At 39.3% G+C, this 19,264-nt stretch overlaps 2 protein-coding genes across 7 annotated transcripts; both read left to right on the plus strand.

Moving 5' to 3' along the window:
- Positions 1–1,579: 1,579 nt before the first annotated feature.
- urahb (urate (5-hydroxyiso-) hydrolase b) lies at positions 1,580–2,702 on the plus strand. The gene is made up of 3 exons (XM_072673747.1): positions 1,580–1,716; positions 2,379–2,514; positions 2,613–2,702. Exons 1-3 carry the CDS (start codon positions 1,580–1,582, stop codon positions 2,700–2,702), a joined length of 363 nt encoding a protein of 120 aa, XP_072529848.1.
- Positions 2,703–4,193: 1,491 nt separating this feature from the next.
- tdrd12 (tudor domain containing 12) lies at positions 4,194–19,081 on the plus strand. Of its 6 annotated transcripts, none has more exons than XM_072671836.1 (35): positions 4,194–4,299; positions 6,491–6,537; positions 8,235–8,399; positions 8,506–8,642; positions 9,071–9,190; positions 9,376–9,431; positions 9,548–9,633; positions 9,958–10,153; positions 10,286–10,371; positions 10,477–10,559; positions 11,869–11,940; positions 12,030–12,078; positions 12,187–12,260; positions 12,352–12,405; positions 12,508–12,591; positions 12,703–12,763; positions 12,881–12,988; positions 13,081–13,266; positions 13,529–13,682; positions 13,829–13,956; positions 14,047–14,238; positions 14,720–14,848; positions 14,940–15,057; positions 15,140–15,279; positions 15,475–15,695; positions 16,196–16,277; positions 16,583–16,764; positions 16,881–17,088; positions 17,313–17,405; positions 17,519–17,688; positions 17,858–18,076; positions 18,227–18,291; positions 18,381–18,453; positions 18,536–18,649; positions 18,724–19,081. In XM_072671836.1, exons 2-35 carry the CDS (start codon positions 6,499–6,501, stop codon positions 18,911–18,913), a joined length of 4,134 nt encoding a protein of 1,377 aa, XP_072527937.1. In that variant the 5' UTR covers positions 4,194–4,299; positions 6,491–6,498; the 3' UTR covers positions 18,914–19,081. The 6 variants fall into 6 exon arrangements, 5 of the variants coding, with proteins under 5 accessions (XP_072527937.1, XP_072527941.1, XP_072527940.1 ...); XM_072671840.1 differs by having other exon boundaries at positions 14,047–14,175; XM_072671839.1 differs by lacking the exon at positions 4,194–4,299 and adding an exon at positions 5,476–5,588.
- The last annotated feature ends 183 nt before the right edge of the window (positions 19,082–19,264 follow it).

Below are 19,264 nucleotides of genomic sequence, written 5' to 3' on the forward strand. Positions count from 1 at the left end.
AAGCACACTTACAGCTGGTTTCCCAGACCAGGTTAAGTCTAATCCTAGACTGAAAAGGGTATTCAATGCAGACTCATAAATGACACTGCAGTTTAGTCCAAGCCTAGAATTTATCCATGTCCAGGAAACATTCCCCTAAATATGTATTGGGTTATTTATATTGTTTTTAGGCCTATGATGGGGCAGTGGTGGCTCAGCGGTTAGGCTATTGTTAACAGGGTTGTGGGTTTGATTCCCAGGCTCGGCAAGTTGCCACTGTTGGGCCCTTGAGCAAGTCCCTTTACCCTCTCTGCTCCCTGGGCGCAGGAGTTGGCTGCCCACCGCTCTGGGTGGGTGTGTACTCACTGCCCCTAGTTCACTAGTTTGTATGTGTGTGTTCACTACCACAGATGGGTTAAATGCAGAGGACACATTTCACTGTACAGTGACAAATACATGCACCTTTACCTTTTTTTACATACTAGTATTCCACCACAAATAATTTGTTATTAGTAATATATTGTTTGTCAGTATCATGAAGTACCAAATGCTACGGTGTTCAGAAAGACATTTGTCTTCACATAGAAATGACAGTATAACCGTTCCATGTCAACATTAACACTGAGTAAACTTTTGCTGTGTGAGATTTAGACCGTCTGACCCAGTAACAGCGTAAGCATGTCACATGAGGTCAAAGTACAATATGCACAGCATGTGGGGTTTTGTGCTAAACAGGTTAAACTGTTACTAGTGATTTTAGGCTGCATTTTTTCTGAAATGTCTATTTTGGTGGTGATTTGTAGTGAAATGTGGAACCAGCTCTCTTTTTTGTTTAAACATTAAGCCTAGGGATTGATGTTATTGATTAACTCATCACACCGCCAACAACAAAAAGGTCAACCCTGTCTGAATCCCCCTCATTTCACAGTGAACAGACAAGGCGGCAACATTAACGTCGACAGCATAGCAGAGACCCTCACAGAAAAGGTATTATATTTTCATTTGACATCAACAGGTAAGTCTACTCATAGGTCAGGTACTGATGGGAGAGACTGAGGAAAATACTTAATTGTTGTTTTAGTTTAATTGTTCAGCACCATGGACAGCACTGATATGAAACCACTTGAAGGTGTATATGCTTGTTTGTTAAACAGTCTAACTCTTATCATGTGGGAAAGGTGATGTACTCTTAAAGGATCTGAAAGGGGTTCTTTGCACAGTGTCATAAAAGAGCCTTTTGGGTTCTCTAAGCAGTCTCTTAACGGGTGACTCTTTGGAGAACCATTTTGTACCCTTCGATGGAATAACACCTTGTCCAGGGGGATATTCCCTTTTGCGCCTAGTGATTCCAAGTAGGCTTCATACATTGTTCATTGTTCAAACATGGTTCTTTAGGAAACCAAAAGTGTTTCTCTTATGCCATTGCTTAAGGAGCCCTGTGTGGCACCTTTTATAGTGTGGACAGAACACCTAAACACAAATAGCGTGCAGTTGGCAGGGTTGTTCGGCACTGTGCAGAGATTAATGCAAGTATACTTTCTAGACTACCTACTAAAACATCCATTTATGTTTAATGAACTCTCTCTAAACAGATTGCGAGATGGCAACATCTAAGAATGGAAGTCCTCTCACTACTCATGTGCTAAACACTGCAGATGGGGTTCCTGGAGCCCGCATGGCTCTCAGTCTGCATCGCTTGGAACCTCAGATGGTCCTCTGGAACCTCATTACTATAGGGTACATTCTTTGTTTGTCTGTTGTTGTTCTTGTATAATTGCTACTGCCATGAGAACGTATCTCTGCACACTATATGTTTAAATGCTTGTTCATGGAAGATAACGTGTATGCATTATAACGTTTGGAGACATGGTGTATTCAGTGTTTCCTCTGCGATCGAGGGTAAGAGCCTTTACTCTTTTGTGAACACTTTGAAACATGCATTCAGCCAATGTCAAGTCAAGTCAGGTCAAATGTATTTGTATAGCGCTTTTTACACCTGTTGTTGTCACAAAGGAGCTTTACATAATTAGTAATTAGTAAAAGATGTAGCTGAAACAGAAAAAAAAAGAAAAAACGTAAGAAGACATGAGGGATCTAAGACCCCCAGTGAGCAAGCCAATGTCGACCCGCAATGTTCAATTGCATTTAGCCACGAGAGCATTAGAGAGGTCAGATACTGATGTTGAATAATTAGTTATGAATCACAAACCTCACATCAACTCATCCCAAAAATATTGGATGAAGCTGCATAACTCAATGGTTCATAGCTCTGCTGCTGCACAGCCTAATAGGCTAATAGCGCGACTTACTTTTGGAGATATAATGTATGTATGTAGAGGCATTGGTTGCAAATAACTAAATGGATAAATGAACACAATTCTTCCTAAATTCCCTTCCAGGACCACAGATGAGGATGGCCGCTGTTCAGACCTAATCACCAGAGAGGCTTTTACTGCAGGCATGTATAAATTACGCTTTGAGACCAGGCAATACTGGGAAAGTTTAGGCCACACCAGCTTTTATCCATATGTTGAGGTGAGTACAAAAACTAAATGCTACAGCATTGCTTATGTCCATACTGTGATATGATGCTAAATTGTGGTAGTCTTCTAAGATCGTTTCTTTTCACCTAGATTGTCTTCACCATAACAGACCTGGATCAGACGTTTCATCTGCCTCTACTCCTCAGCAGATACTCCTACAGTACCTACAGAGGCACTTAGTCAAGTGAAAACATATACAATAGGCTGGATACAGATCTTCAGCAACAATGAAATGATCTCGAGTAATGCACTTGTGGGTCAGCGAGAAAGACCTTTGAGGAAGGAAGGAAATGTTCATGCTTGTGGGAAGATCAGCTCATCTGCTAACTGGGGTGTTCATTATTTTCCAGCATTAAATGACCCATGTTACAGCAAGTGATGTCCAAATGGCAGTCCTGCCGCTTGGAACTAACTATTGAGACTGTTATTTATGCTTAAACAAAAATAAAGTGCTGCTTTTGAATACAGTTTCTAAACAACTTTGCACTCTGATTCAATCTATTCAATCATCAAATAAAACTTAATTTAATATAAATATTATGGGCAGGAATAAATTAATAGATTCATTTATTCATAGGTTCAAAACATAAGAAATCCTAAATGCGAAAGGGTAACCATTCTTAACCACAGCAAAGTTACAGAGGAGAATGCAGATTTACTTTTATTGGTTCATGTTGTGTTCTTACCCAGGTAGAGAATTAAACCCTGCTGCGTTCAGAGCCGCAGAATAACTCACTATGCTATACAGCTTCTATTTACACCAGTTCATGAAAAAGTTTAGCCATTCCTAAAGTAATGGTAATTTCAAATATTGCTTTATAGATAACATTCAGCGTCACCTTACAGGAACGTCCAACAGCATAACAGAGCATCCTCTTCCCCCACCTTTACATCTTTAGTCCTTGGAATATTCACATAAATTGGACATGCAGGTGTTCCAGGACCAACTCTGAGACCAACCAGGACATGGTTGATCGACATGATTTACTAAAGATGGGACTCCTGGCGGCCAGGACATTGGGGCATTGTGTCAGCCATTTCCAATAAAAACTAAGTGTGGTGTTTATGTTTTTGCTAGCACATAATGTTTTATTATTAATTTACCATAACCAATGAAATAATTGGCAGGTTCTGAAGACAAGAGTGAGAGACTTTTACTATTTAGATCCAATCTGGAAAGGTGTTTAGGTTTTGTCTTAGACATCTCTTCTTCATCTTGGCTTCAATTAAAACTGCACATTTGGGTCCTTAAAAAGCTAATGACATCAGACTCTGCACTGATGTACAAGTAAAAATAAAGGAGGTGAGTGGAGGTGTAGGAACAGTAAACCTTAGCTTTGGAAGTACACAGACTTCTATGGCATGGATTGATGAATGGGTTACGCAACGTAGAGTGAAGGCAAGCAGCACACGCTCATTCATTAGAAAGGGTAAATAATATCTTGCTTAGCTCACTACTTCTACATACTAGCTAATTTTTAAAAGAAAAATATTTAGAAAAATAAATGTACTTTTTACTCACTACATTTCCAAAACAATCTGGTTAATTTAAATGTTTAATTTGTGTTTTAAATCGCGCAGTTTCTAATCAGGCAGTTCGCGGCGCCTGCCCTAGCGCTTACAGTTCATTAGGGTTTTAGGGCTGAGTAAGTTAGCTTTTTTGAGTGAGCTAGCTCTGGAAGTAGTCTACATATCTAAGTGTTTCTGCTCCATCAGGATCGCTACATCGCTTTTATAGCCCAAATTACTGGCATCTGTCCTGCTGAAAGTATCAGAGGTGGGTAGTCGAGTTGTCCTACCTTATCTTAATGTCCCTCCATAGCGCATGTTTACAGAGACAGCTGTAGAGTTGTCCTGCCACAGCGCGCATTCACAGACTGAGGGCCAGTAACTCATACCACGTGTTCTTACGCTACTTTTTCTGCTGACACCAATGATTTAATAGAAAAATGGCATTAACGTAAACGACTCTACAGGTAGGATAATCTGATAATGTAGGATAATGTAATGAATAAAGGTTTTTAACTGGAATGTTTCATTTATTGATCTAGGATGTGTTATTTTAGTTTTCCCTTTATTTTATTTATTTTTTTGAGCAGTGTATAAATGCTCAGAGAGTGAGATCTGGACTGAAGTCACATTTACAGCTCATGACTACTTTAATAGGTGCCTGTTGGTGTGTCAGCTGCTATAAGATGTGCCGGTTGGTGTGCCGGCTGCTTTAGGGTGTGCCGGTTGGTGTGCCGGCTGCTTTAGGGTGTGCCGGTTGGTGTGCCGGCTGCTTTAGGGTGTGCCGGTTGGTGTGCCGGCTGCTATAGGATGTGCCGGTTGGTGTGCCGGCTGCTTTAGGATGTGCCGGTTGGTGTGCCGGCTGCTATAGGATGTGCCGGTTGGTGTGCCGGCTGCTTTAGGATGTGCCGGTTGGTGTGCCGGCTGCTTTAGGATGTGCCGGATGCATTGCTAGCTGTTTTAAGATGTGGCGGTTAAAGTGGTTTGCTGGTGTTATATTATTTGCTTCATAATTTCAAGATATTTAAACATATTTAAACATTTTAAGTTTTAAGTGTCTCTTTCCAAAAAAAATGAGAAATAAAATAATAATAATAATATGGCATTAATATTTTAGTTGTTTGCGGTTGTGTGTGTATTTATGAGTATTTGAACAGCGAGAACAATAATAATGAGCCAGTAATACTCTAATCATGTTGTTTGTACACATTTAGACGTTTTTTGGTGTAAATCTGAGTTGAATCGATGCTTAGGAGGAACAGATTTTCTTTAAGCTGGTTCGCTGCTCTTCGGGGAACTGTTTGAGAAGGTTACATTTACAGCGGCTGCAGCCTGGTCTGGACATCTCTCTCTGTAAGAGTGGAAAAGTGGCCGCGTTACTTTTAAAAACGCTCTCGTCTCCTCCTCAGTCCAACATAACTACCTGTCCTCTGTACTGGACGGGTGTTTTGTCTGCCGAACCGCATCCCAAACCCGTTTCTCGCTCCATCAACGAAAGCACTGTCGATGGACTGTTTTTGCGCACTATTGCTTTAGGACGCAGCCTTTGTGTTTGCTGTAAGAAGACGTGGGGGGGTAATCCGCCACATTTCATCTGTTTTGTTGGATTTTTTTTCCTTAAAAAAGGGCTTAGATTTTCGAAGCATTTCTGGTATCGACAAAACAAACCATACAGTGCAGAAAAAAAAGTTTTCTCTCGAAATATATTCATTTACAATCGCTTCCGTTCTCACAGCCTAAGGTTACACCCGCAACCGTTAGCTAGCACTGGTTAGCTAAAAGGTTTGTTGTTAAAAATAATAATTTGGATGGAAACGTGGGTTGTGTAAGTAACGTGAACATCAGACAAAAACATTTCCTAAATAAACAGCGAAAAGAGGCAGATTTATTCAGTTGTGGTGTTTATATATAGGCGAATAGTGCGCAAACTCTGTTTCGTTAGTTTTGGATAGAGTAGATCGACCCTGACTAAGGCCTAAGAGAGCAGAGGGTAGCTAGTGCTACCGCTACCTACTTATGCTATAGCTACCTACATAGCTAGCTGTGACTGGGGTTCACTGTGTTAGCTAGCTATATCTAACGTCACATTTGAAATGTGCAGCGATTTCGCCATGTAGTTAATGCAAGTCAGTCTGCTTCACATTGTAATATAGCTGCTAGCTAGCAACGGTTTTTGCAGTGAGGCCGCTAGCAGTGATGCTAATAGCAGGGGTATCCAGCATTGCACGTGCTTCGTATGTAGACACGTCAACGGTTTCTCTAAACGTGCGGTTTTACATCGATTGTTTTATTTTATACATGAAGCACAAGAGCTTCAGGCAGAGGTTAAAAGAGTAACAGCTAAAACAGTAGCGCTAACTAATAAATCCCAGATTATGTTGATTAGCTAGCAAATAGTGTTCTGTAACGGGATGATCTTATGGGTAAACATGGAAGCTAAATTCTGTCCTGCTTTTCAGGTTTGGCGATGGACGGTGGAGGAATGCTAGAAATATCAGTAATTAAGGTACAGTGCATATTAGTGTAAATGTACAGACACTGTGTGTGTGTGTGGAGTGTGTTCTTAAGGGCTCATGTGCAGCATTGGTAGTGCCTCTGCTCAAAACACACACGTACACTGTAAACTCTTATAAAATACATTTTCTACAAATCGTTATATAAGGAAGCCATAAACAAACTACATTTGTAGTCCAGTTGTGTGAGTACGAAAATTCTCTTCATATATTTACATTAAGCAAAACCTTTACACTCCTATATGTTACAAACGGTTCTTAAAGGAGCCGAGAGCAGTTTATATACATTGCTCAAAGATCTATTTGTAGTATCTTTATTTAGAAAGAAATGGTGGGGTAATTGCCAAACTATTGTGCATCCGTGATGTGTGTTAAGATTGAATGAACAATATATGAGTTACTTTTCAATGCTGATGTAGCATTTCTCATCTCAACACATCTCTAAACTTGAACATAACTTTTGCAAATCCTGGATTCGCCAGGTTTTCATTCCAACTATAATAGTAGGTCCAGGGGGATAGCAATGTTGATTAAATAAAGAATACATTTTGTACTCTAGTAATGTATCTGACCAAAATGGTAGATAATGGTAGGTATTTTGAAAGCTGTCATTTGCAGTGTAATCATTTTTCATGCCTCTTATACTAACTATACCCACTCCTGAAAGGATGAAAATGAAGCGGCTTGACATCCGGGATTAATCTAACTTACTTTCCAGAAACAGAAACCTTTAGTTTTACACTCAAGGTATTTGTCTTTTTTTTTCACGAATATGAAAGGAAAAATGCAGATGGACTGTTAATGCATCGATTAAGGAATGGGAACTGAATGACTTACACATCAGTGTATATCACAGATGGCATGGTTAACACCTGATCTGCACTCATTCACTAAAAGTGATCTCATACTGTCGAAAGAGAATTGGACAGCCCCTTTAACTTTGGAAGACCTCTCTGAAGCTGTTAGGGTCTTTGAAATCCCCAGGACCAGACAGATTTAAGAAATTTGACCATCAGTGTTCCACCTCTAACTGGAGGCATTTAATGAATCCTTGAGAAGGGGCTGTCAGCCTCCTTCCCTGATCTTGCTTATTGTAAAGAAGGATAAAGGTCCTACCCTATCGCACCATCAGCGTGCTTTGTAAGGAGCATAACATTTTAGCTAAGGTTTTGGCCAGTCGAATGATGGCTGTTCTCCTGTATATTATATCAGAGCATCAAACAGGGTTCATTAATGGAAGGTGATTTTATTTATTTATTTATTTATTTATTTTCTTTCTAATATCTGGTAAATAAACTTTGCACATCTGCAAACTCAGAACAGGTTCCAAGTTTCTTCACCAGACATGGAAAAAATCATATAGAGTGGGATTGTTTATTTTAGTGGTTTTTTGTTTTTTGTTTTTAAGAGTTATTTTTAGATGGAAAAAAATCTGTCTAAGTTTGTATACACAATCAACAGATGGCTCTGTGTGTCTACATTATTAGGTATGAGATAAAACAGGTATGTTAAAGCAAGGGAAACAGCAGGAGAGCCTAAAAGAGAGCATTCAGCCAAACATGACCTGAGCGCACTCTGTGTTCTTTTAAATTGTGCAGTGTGCTGTTGACTGTGACTTTCTTGTTTAACTAATAAATATTATTTCACGGAGGGTGTGTATTTGAAGTAATGTTTTTCTCTTCTTTGTGAGGTTGAGGATCCAGGATGTTTGTGGGGAAGAATTGTAAAAGGACCTGGCATGCAAGCCGAGAACCTTCCTGAATTTGAGAACCTGCAGACTAAAATGAATCTTTTCTATCATAATGTTAACCTGGATGTGCAGAAGATAAAGCCAGCTATGCTGGAGGAAGGACAGGTATTGTGCAGTACATAGAAAGTTGGTTTGATTGAAATAAACATTTGCTGTTGTTAAAACTGAAACTGAAAGAACTGTGCTCTGCTGTATGTATGTGTTTTACCAGCTGTGTGTAGTGTTTTGCCCAGTGCTGAAGAGCTGGTGCAGGGCCACAGTGGAGTCTTTGTTTATGGGAACGGTAGGCAGTCAGGCCATGTGCTTCTTAGTGGACCACGGAGAGCGTGTCCTCATCAATACGGACGAGTATGTATAGTTGATCTGTGTAAACTTTTACTTGTGTTTTTTTTTGTGTGTGTGTGTGTGTCATGTCGTTCAATGCCTCCCAGTGACACTCAACGTTGTGGGTGGATATTCCAGGCTTCGGGAATTTTTCCGTATTCCAAAAAGTGATCTTAATAACTGATTGTTAAATAAATTATGTAAATAAAAAACAAACTTTGTATATCTTAGTAAAAGGGTGACTTGTGTGGAAAAAGGGTGGAATTCCACATTACTATGATAAAAACATCATATTGGGCCTAACAAAACTACAGTTGTTGCAGTAGTATTTTAGTAGTTTGGCAAAATATGTGTATTAAACTGTTTACTGTTGAGGTAGATCTTTAGGTAGGTCTTTTTTGTCTATATGTTGAAACGTAGGTATTTGTTATAGTCTGCTATATTTCCTGCAGTGTTCGGGCTCTTCTTGATAAGTTCCTGCAGCTGCCTTTCCAAGTGCGAAGGTTTAAGTTGGCGAGGATCTACCCTATGAGACTCAAGGTGTCCATCTCCGCTGAGACAGCTGAGCTAGTGTAAGACTTCACATAAGACACACGGAATTAATAAGTAGGTGCACTAATGACTAATAAAGGGCTCTATATGCATATACATGTGGAATAAAGCAATAAACATTACTCACTCAAGGATTCATAGATATATAATTGAAACTGAAATGGTTTTAGTATCATTTAATCAATTTATTTGTGTCCTCTTTTAGTCCATCGTCTCACTGGGACACCTCTGCTACGAAATACCTGCACAATCTTCTACAGGGTAAGAACCTAACTTGGGGGTGTGTGTATATGTGTGTGTATATGTATGTATATATAAAATCTTACACAAAGCAGACATTCCTGTTGAATTGTATTTCTGATATTTTCTTTTTTCAGTGTCTTCTCTGGTTGAGGCAGTCCTCTGTGAAACAAATACTGAGTGCACTGCTATTGAGTTGTACTTGACCATCAGAAATGTGAAGGTAATGTGTTGTGTTATTTTGCAGTATGGGCACATTCCACATGTATATGCATATAGAGCCCTTTATTAGTTATTAGTGCACCTACTTATTAATTCTGTGACTTAATCAGCCAATTGAATGGCACTTAAAGTACATACATTCACATAACCAATGTAATGTCCACATGTTCACACAACATAATCAGAATGGGGTGGCCATTATTTGTTATTCAATTTCTTTGTGTAGATTCCATACACATTGATAATGGGTATAAATACCCCACTGCACTGCTGACAATAATGCTCAAGTTCTTGTTTAAACCCACAGTTTTGCTCTTTTTTACAGATCTGTGTGAATGATGATTTGGTGGTAAAGAAGTTTGCTTGTTTCTCAAGTGAGAAAGCCATCAAGGAGGAGCAAAATGTGGATCGCTCTCCTGTCAGCCTTGCCTGGGACATTTTCTCCAGCCCTCAGCAGATCCTTGAAATGAATGGGTGCTGTACAGTGAGGTCACATCTTCCACATGTCTTGACCAAGCATGGTAATAAAAATGAGTTCCTGTCATCATGTAAACGCTAATTGCATGATGAACACCAGCAAGCCATGGAATGAGTCTGTGATTTCAATAATCATTCCTGGTATGTTGCTGTTTGTATGTCCCATGCCCTTCCAGAAACAGGACAGCTGAGACTGACATCTCTAGCCAAACCTCCAGTGTCTGTGATGAAACCACCTCATACCACTGGACCAATATCTGCTGTAGGTATTTTAATGCAGCTGCCAAACACTATGTGTTGCACCACACAGTGTGCATTACCACATCCTGTAGGTTTTAAAGTCTTTGTTGGTGTGCTGATGTTTTAGGTGGAAAATCAAACGGAAACTTGTGGAGTAAGTTATGAAGATGAATTCTCTGACAGCCATGAGAAAGAAAACCACAGTACTGGGTGAGTATTTTTTTTTTAAGGTTTAAGCCAAACACATTTTTATCAGATATTTAAGAACATCATATACTTGTTCTACCATGCATATGAACTTGCATATGTGAGCTTTCTATCCAGTAATAATGTTAAGTACTATGCAGTGTTGCTGAGCACAGTGACTATACTAAAACACGGGAAACATCCTGCCATTCTTGCCAAACACCGTCACACATCTAAGCTAGTGGTGAAGTAAACTGAAACAAGACTTTTTGGGTCTGTGGATCAGTGGTATGTCTGGAGGAGGAAGAATGCTGAAAAGACATGCTGAAAAGAACACCCTGCTTACACTGAAGCATGTTGGTGGCTCTGTGATGCTTTCAGGCTGCTTTGCTTCCTATGGCACTGGTAACCTATAGCGTGTGCAGGGCAAATGAATTCAATCAAGTATCAGGAAGTCCTAGGAGAAAAAAACAGCATGCCTTCTGTGAGGAAGCTGAAGTTGGGTCATCATTGGACCTTCTAAGCATGCCTCCACCCAGGCTTGGTTTTAGAAGTAGTCCTGGAAGATTCTGAAGTGGCCAACCCAGACACCAGACTTAAACTTGATAGAAAATTTTGGTGGGATTTTTTTAGGTTGTTGCAGCTTGTTGAATTTGTAGTAAGCACTTGTTGTTGAACTATTTTAGTTGTTCTAGTTTGATTGGTTTATTGTAAACAGCTGAAAGTTTGTAAATTCTACTAATAAATCTAATTTGCATTTGGTGGTTGAATAATTTCAGTTGCAACTGTGCCTTGTAATATTTAGTTGTGTTAGTTGGATTAGATTATGGCTGTTAATAATTATGTATTTATAGCAGAAACAATTTTTTTTTGTATTGCATGGTATTCAGTTGGCAAATATTTTTCCATTTTAAATATACGGGCTGTTTATTTAACTTTACATTTAAGCGTGTCATGTATAAATGACCGTCCTATACTGTCTCTCAAACTTTTGGCTGCAACAGGCCTTATAACTTTACTTTACTTAAACTGCAGAAGGCTGAGTAGGAAAATTCACTTTTTTGTTTTGTGAACAGTGCGTTCCAGTGAGCCATTTTCAGAGTGTCTGTTCTGTACAAAGAGTAGGGGAGAATGGTGTGTTCTAAAACTTAATGATGTTTACAAACTGCAAAATAAAAGTAGAAAAATGTTCTTCCATGGTACAGACCTTTTCATTTGATTGTTATATGTATTATATGGATTTACTTGTTGCCATGTTCAATCTTTCTTTTTTTCCAATAAATTCAAGCATAGTCTTTTCAACATTCTTTTTTTGTATGATCTTGTCTTCCAGTACCTTTGAACAGAGAGAGAATACAGAAGGTTCCCTTGCAGAGCAGTTGTCTCTAAAGCTGAACTTGATCAGGTGATAATGTCACCATCCTTTTATGTTGTGTTTTATTTGTTGCTCACTTATTTACATTAACTTACAATTTTGTGCTTTTCTCCCAACAGGTTCATGAAGTTCCTGAACCCCTGCTCACATCCAAATGTGATTACTGACGTATGCAAACCATCTTGTCTCTTGTGACTTGACCCTGTTTTTGTATCACAGTGCAGCTATAAGAAATGACCATAGAGTTGTTAGAAATCACCAAAACTGTGTTTTCAGCCTAAAGGAGAGGATGAGCAGAATCAGATAATTCAGGCTAAATCAGGACAGAATGAAGAGGACTCTGCTGTCTGGTAGGAACAAGGAATGGCATACAGCGTGTTCTCTATGACTGTCTATGAAAAGTTAACTACTAGCGCTTTTTTGTTTTGTTTTTTTTAACAGTCTCGATTTGGAAAACACTGTAGAATCAAGTGAAAAGAATGACTCTGACCTGAGGTAATAAAGTTTAAGCAATTTCATAAACTATTGTATAAATTGGGATACATGTGGGCCTTCCTGTAGCATTCACTGATTTGTTTTTGTATGCATAATTCACAGTAGTGCAAGTGACACCTCTACAGAACTAAAAAAGCCAGCTTTTGCTCAAGAATCAAATGCCAAAGACCAATTGGCCTGTGCCAGGTGGGTCAGCTATTCCCATTCATTTAGTCTTCTTAATATCTTTAGCTATTGTTTGGGGACTCTGATTGTAAATCAGTAAATTGTTTTTGTTCTGTCTTTGCTCATGTGCAGATTGCTACATTTACTGAATCCAGATCCATTAAATTCAGACTCTGAATGTATTGAAGACATTGTAAGTGCTTAATATTTAGATGGCTTTTGACTGTGAGTAGTGAGCAATTAGTTTAACATTTTTACCATGATACTGTGCTATGAATAAGATAAGCTAAAGTTCTGTTCTGTGTGCTAGATTGTATGCTGTGAGCCGAACAGGAGAGGAGTATTGGTGCACTCAGCCATCACCATCCACCCCTGCAGTAACCTAAGCCATGCTCCAATCACTGAGCAATTTCGCAAGGTAATTTTACAATTTTTCATTTGTGGTTCATCTCAATTTTTAGAAATTTGTCATGCAGATTTTATTTTGTGCTTCTTTCATTTCATGCATAGTTCCTTTTGAGAAGGAAGTACAGTGGACCAGGCCTTGCTGAGAGCTATGCCTGGCCCCCTGTGGCACGGGGTTGTGACACAGTGCTGGTCTGCCACAGTGGAAACGATCCCCTTTCCTATATTCCTCCTCTGCTGGCTCAGCTGCAGCTGGCCTCAGTCTTCAGTGTCCTCACTACACAATCTGGGGTGAGGAAGATAATGGAATATCAATTAAAAAAACAAACTCTGTATTTAGATAGGTAGATTCAACGTTATTGTCATTGCTCTGTACAAATACAAGACACAAAAATGCAGTTAGCATCTTCCAGAAGTGCGAATAGTAGCATTGTGCAAGTGGTGTGTACTTGAAATAAATGTTTTCACTGCCTTAATGTCACTTCTCATCCTTATTTTTAGATTTTCTTATTTGTTTTCAATGTTGACCCCTCTCCCTTTGCTTTGTCTTCAGCCCATTGCCGTAATCATTTGTCCAGGCTGGAAAAAGGTGCAGTTTGTGCTGGAATTGCTGGAGGAGAGCCAGGCAGCTGTAAATCTCCACCCTGCTGCTGTGTTGCTTGGGCTGGGCAAAGATGAGGCCAGAAATGCCAAGATTCAGAAGAATTGTGAGCATACATTTAGCTGTAAACATGACAAATGGTCATTTAAGATACAAACTTGCTGTTTCTCCAGAATCACTTTTGCTGTTTAAGACTTGCTGAATGAGCTTGGATTTGTACTTTGATTATTAAATATGTGCGTTTTGGATTAGGTCAGTTGCTGGTCACCACCCCCTTTAGCCTGGCCCGGCTGCTGGAGGTACACTGCTTCCTCTTCCTTAGGCTCTGCCACCTGGTTCTGGATGAAGCTTCTGAGCTCTACTCAAGAGCACCTGATCAGGTAAGAAGTGACCAGAATGAAGGGGTTACATAGACAGAGAAATGTTTGATATTAAAATCAAGAAAATATAATGTTTCTTTCACTGTAAAGGTGGCAGCCATCTTGCAACATTTCCAAAAGGTGGCGGTGGGAGAAAAGAGTGCTGAGTGTCCACAGCAGATTGTCGCTGTGAGCAACCAGTGGAGTCGAGAGTTAGAAGGCATGGTTCGGGAATACATGGTTAGCCCCTGTGTTATTGTCACGGTGCCAGAAGAAGCAGCAGTGTATGGCGGAGTTCTTCAGGTCAGGCACGGGTTGATCTGCCTTTGGTAGTCCTGACTGAGAGAACTGACATAGAAATGAAACAGAGTAGATACAACTATCAAGTCTTGGGTACACTACTGGACTTAGTCATAGCAGATTATAAAACGACTGTGTGTCTCATACAGCTGGGCAATATGACAATATTTTATCGTAGCGTGATCAATGTTGTTATCATGATAACAATATGCTTTTCTACGCATATCAAAGAACACTGAACACTGATCATCTTCAAAATAAACTGTATTTAGTCTGCATCGTGATAAATTTCGCATATCGATATTTTTACCATATTGCCCAGCCCTAATATCTCACTCTTTAGCACTCTTGATAGGTACTCTTGAAAGATTAATGAAACATATGTCTGCATTTTGAAAACATTTGTCATTGTTTTAGTGCAAACTTCACACACCAAAATTGACTGAATTTTTTGTTTTTGGAATTTCTTGTTTCTAATTTAAAGACGATCCTGCTTTGTCTGGACTGCAATAAGACCTCCGTGTTACTCAGCTCTCTGGACTTTAGTCCTTCTGTTCCCCAGAAAACCCTCATCATAACAAACTCAGTAGAAGAAGTGGAGCATGTCTACAAGGTAAAGTGAACATAGCTATTACTAAACCTGCCATGCCTTAGACTAGTTTACCCTTTAAGCCCTAAAGCTAATCTGTAACGTATTCATCCAGGCTGTCAGCAACACGGCAGCATTCTCCCTGAAAGCTCACGAAGGCCTTTCCTACCAGTTTGACTTTGTGGTTGAGCAGTGGAACAAAGACATTGGTCCTGGCACACAGGTCATCTTGGGTATGGATATTGTATTTTTGTGTATTTTAATGACAAAGTGTTCTTAGTAGTTCAAATATTTTTTTCAATCTTCTTCTCCCAGTGACCACCAATGATTGCATGAAGGCGCTTGGTATCAGGGATGCCACATGCGTGGTGCATTACGGGTTCCCAGGCTCACCTAAACTGTTTGGGAACCGTCTGTTCTGCATGTCTGACAACTTTCAGAACCTCGCTGACAAGGTAGCAGCATGTCAAGCGCCATTGTTTTTGGTTGTTAAATAAAATTATTCAATTGCATGTACGGATTCATAAGTAGGTCTGTCTAAACAGCTGAACAGACCAAGTTGTATTCAAACAGACTTTAAACTCATTTAGAACCAACGTTAGTGAACAGGTATGTCATCATTAAAGTGGGTGTTTTCAATTCTGACACAGGATACAAACACTGAGAGCTCCTCTTGTGTGGTGCGGTCTCTCTTGCTGCTGTCAGAGCAAAATGCTCGCCATGTATCTGGAGTGCTTCGCTACCTGAAGCGTACTGGTGCTCCATTGCCCCCAGAGCTCCTGCAGTTTTCTCAAGGAGTCCAGCAAGCCAAGGAGGAGCAGAAGATTAACAGAGCGCTCTGCAGCCACCTGAAGAGCTTCGGCTTCTGCAGGTGTTTGCAACTAACCAGCATATAGTGCAGTCCATGTTTAGTTGGGCAGTGGCAGTGTTTATTTTGGCTTTGTACTTTTTAGTCAGTGTTTCTTTGGAGATCTGAGGTGTTAAAGTGCAGACTACCGGAATTAGTCATTACACATGACGCACTTTCCTGACTGACAGAAATTAGGAAAGAATTTCAGGCGATGTCTCTGTATGTTGCATGATTAATTGCAGTGGATATTAGGTATATCAAATCCTGTGTCCTGAAGTACAGAGCCAATACAATGTCAATGTCACACCATCCAGTCACTTGCAGACTGCTAAACATGCTTTAGATGAATACATGTTCTCTAAAGGTCTGTATTAAGGTAAACATGCTTTGAAAAATCTTTTTCTTTAGTTAATTTTAAAAAGTTTCAGTTGTTGGCTTTAAGGTTGCATTAATAAAATATTGTCTTTAAAATCTTCTCTTTTAAATTTAATCTTAAATTCAGTCTTCTCTGCCCTGCACAGAGAGAATACGATTTGCCCAGACAGACATACAGTCAACAGAACACTTGATCGTCCCCTCCATCCTGACTCTGGGACTATCCTGGTAAGTTTTCTAGCTTTCATAGGGACTTTGCTTTGTAACATCTTATTCTTTTGGCAGAGTAATGTTAGCCTATGTAATGTCATTTGGTAATCCTGTGTTTAGTGCATCTGTGGAGTACCTTAGTATCAGTCTAATAGAGATATTTGCACATCTTTGTTAGTTTGTTGCACATTCAAGAAATACCTGAAGCTTCAAGACATGCTCATCATGCCATCCTACAATTCAAAAGCTATTTTAGGGGAATGTGGTGTTGAAGTGGTTTATGTGTTTTTTCCTAAACCTGTTTTCTGTTTATTCCTATAAAGGTTTTGCCTCTTTACATTAAGAGTGCAAGTGTGTACTATGGTCGTATTGTGAGCCAGAAACAAGACAGGTTTAAAGACTTTGCTGCTGAGATGAACTCACACTATGCTAAAGAAAGAGTTTTTGCAAAGGATGTGGTGGAGGGAAGTCTTTATGCTGTACAAGAAGAGGATGTGTATCATAGGTAAGTAGAGGTCTGTAACCGTTTAGTGGTTAAAGCAATATTTGTTTTTCATCATTATTTGTACATACATACAGGGCTGTGCTAACAGATTAGGGCTGTTTCTCTTTGTTTGGTAGGGTACTTCTGACAAAGGTGCCAGATAAAGGAGGTCAACTGTTCAGCAGTGTCACGGCTCACTTCATTGATGAAGGGCACATAAAGGAAGTGAAATCACATCAATTGCTGCAGCTTCCTTCTGAGTTCCAGAGCTTGCCTGGTCAGGCTGTGGAAATCATTTTGTGCAGGGTGCAACCCATCGATGGAGAGATGGACTGGAACCCAAAGGTGACATTACATAGTAACACAGTACATAAACTCTTTGTCTACTTATAATCTTGGATGAGGGTTGTTATAAAAGTACTGGACTACATTGAATTCTGAATGGAATTTCTCAGTTGAATGGAAATTGTGAATTAAACAACTTTGTAAGCACTAATGTCTTGTAATATGAATAAATAAGTCACCTTTTTAGTTTTTGTTTTAATAGAAAGTATGTTTGTTACTGGTAGGTTACCAGAGCTATCAGTTTGAAGATCAAAGGAAAGATACATCAAGCCAAATTAGTGAAGTGCCTGGGCAATACTGTTTGGGTTGATCCGATGGTAGGATTTACCCAGTGTTTTGGTCACTTTTCCAAACGAAATATATTTTTTGCTTTTTTTTTTTTTATAAATTATATTTCTTAGTACTTATTTCTGTGTTAAATTGTGTACAGATCCACGTGACTCGTGTGTCTGGTCTGAACACCTTTATAAACGAGTATAATGTCCACGAGGAGATTCTTTTGACTGGGATGGGAACCTTAAACCCACAGCATCTAGAGCTGCTGAAGACACTTTGCCTGGGAGAAGAGACTTCTTCTGCAGTGACTCTTACGAATGGAAGGTTATTATCTAGCCATAGTCTTTCTTTAATGTCTGCCCATTTACATCTGATCAACAAATGGTTCACCTATTCTGCACTATATTAGAAAATTGCTTTATGACGTTTTGAAGTTCTATAAATGTGTTTTTCCCCTGAGCTGCTGCTGTTAATCTATTATTGACCTTATCAGGTATGAAAGGAAGACAGTGTCTCTGGAGCTAAGGGTTCAGGCTGCAGAAGAAGCTCTGGCCAGTAGGATGAAGGCTGAAATCTCAAGCCTATACAATGTAGATGAGCTCACTACTGAGCTCTGTGAACCCTCAAAAAAGCTGAGGAACCTAAGTGAGATCACAGTTCCTAATGTTGGATTGAATAAAGTAACTTTAGTAGATGATGGGGAGATGGATAGGTGAGTAGTGACTTTTTTTTCCCACCGTTTATACCTCCCTTTCACTGTACTTTTGGGATCAATACTGTTTCTTTTGTGTGTCTGATTTTCTTCTGTTATATTCTGGGGTTTTTTATGGGTAATTCAGTCAAAGCCTCTGCTTTGATATAGGTCTGCAGAACTAAGATGTCAACCTCTGGTCTGGACTGCTGCCATATCGAACAGTTCACACAAAGGCAAGTGAAACGGAAAGTGAATCTTGGGTGTTTTAGTTAATTAGCTTCAGTGAGAAGCGGATTTCCTAAATTTACCAATTATTTTTTAGGACCTACCGATGACATTAAGATCATAAATGAAGTCTTGCACTCTGAGAAAAGTGCAGATGTTGTACCACAGAGGTATTGTGTTTTTTGTGTATCTCTCTGAACCCATATTATAAGTAAAGAGATTGTTACTGCCACTTATTTTTTGCACCTTCAGTTTTCACCCGCAGATCAAGTGGTTTCAAGATGAAGTGTCCATCACTCTTAAAGTAAAGCTAGTCAACCCCATGATGCAGAAGTGTGATTTTTTTTCTGACAGACTGCTGTACAGGTCAGTATACAAAGTGCAACCTGAGCACATTTTTATTAGAAAATATATAAATGTATTATTTTTTCTTTCCCCAGTTCTTATGTGAACAACCGACGTTACTGTGCCGATCTCAAATTGCACAGCGAACTCAGAGTTGAACAGTGCGTATGGGAAATGAAGTGCAATGAGCCAGTGATAAAACTGGTAAAAAAGGAGAAAGGACAGTGGACCTCACTCCTCAAAAGCAAGGCAAGTACTTCCTTCTACATATTACACTTAATTTAACTTAATTCCATGTTCCCATTTCTGTCTCTACAGTGGAGTCTTATTTTAATGTTGTTTACAGCATAGGTCTACTGTAGCGCTGCAGAGTTATATTTGTAAAATTGTGTTAAATGATATGAACTTTTTACTGATCACTTCCTGAACAGAATGCTTTTGTAAGTTATGACTTTGACCGCATTGAAGATGAAGATATGTCTGCCCCAAGTGGTAAGAGAGCTTTTTGCAGATTTTTATAAAACAATCATAATAAAATCTATTCTGTGGGTTTTGTTTTGTATGAATTGAATGTGAATTCATTGAATATGAATTTGTACTGTTTCTGCCAGGTTGCTGGTTCCTGGCAAACACAGG

This window comes from Salminus brasiliensis, chromosome 2, assembly GCF_030463535.1.
Source record: "Salminus brasiliensis chromosome 2, fSalBra1.hap2, whole genome shotgun sequence".
NCBI classification, from domain to species: Eukaryota; Metazoa; Chordata; class Actinopteri; order Characiformes; family Bryconidae; genus Salminus; species Salminus brasiliensis.

Coding starts and splice junctions, on each gene's coding strand:
- urahb (XM_072673747.1), top strand. CDS start 1,580: ATGGCAACATCTAAGAATGGAAGTCCTCTCACTACTCATGTGCTAAAC. Junction 1,717..2,378: donor TGGAACCTCATTACTATAGG/GTACATTCTTTG, acceptor ATTCCCTTCCAG/GACCACAGATGAGGATGGCC. Junction 2,515..2,612: donor GCTTTTATCCATATGTTGAG/GTGAGTACAAAA, acceptor CTTTTCACCTAG/ATTGTCTTCACCATAACAGA.
- tdrd12 (XM_072671836.1), top strand. CDS start 6,499: ATGGACGGTGGAGGAATGCTAGAAATATCAGTAATTAAG. Junction 10,560..11,868: donor AAAGAAAACCACAGTACTGG/GTGAGTATTTTT, acceptor CTTGTCTTCCAG/TACCTTTGAACAGAGAGAGA. Junction 12,989..13,080: donor TCACTGAGCAATTTCGCAAG/GTAATTTTACAA, acceptor TTTCATGCATAG/TTCCTTTTGAGAAGGAAGTA.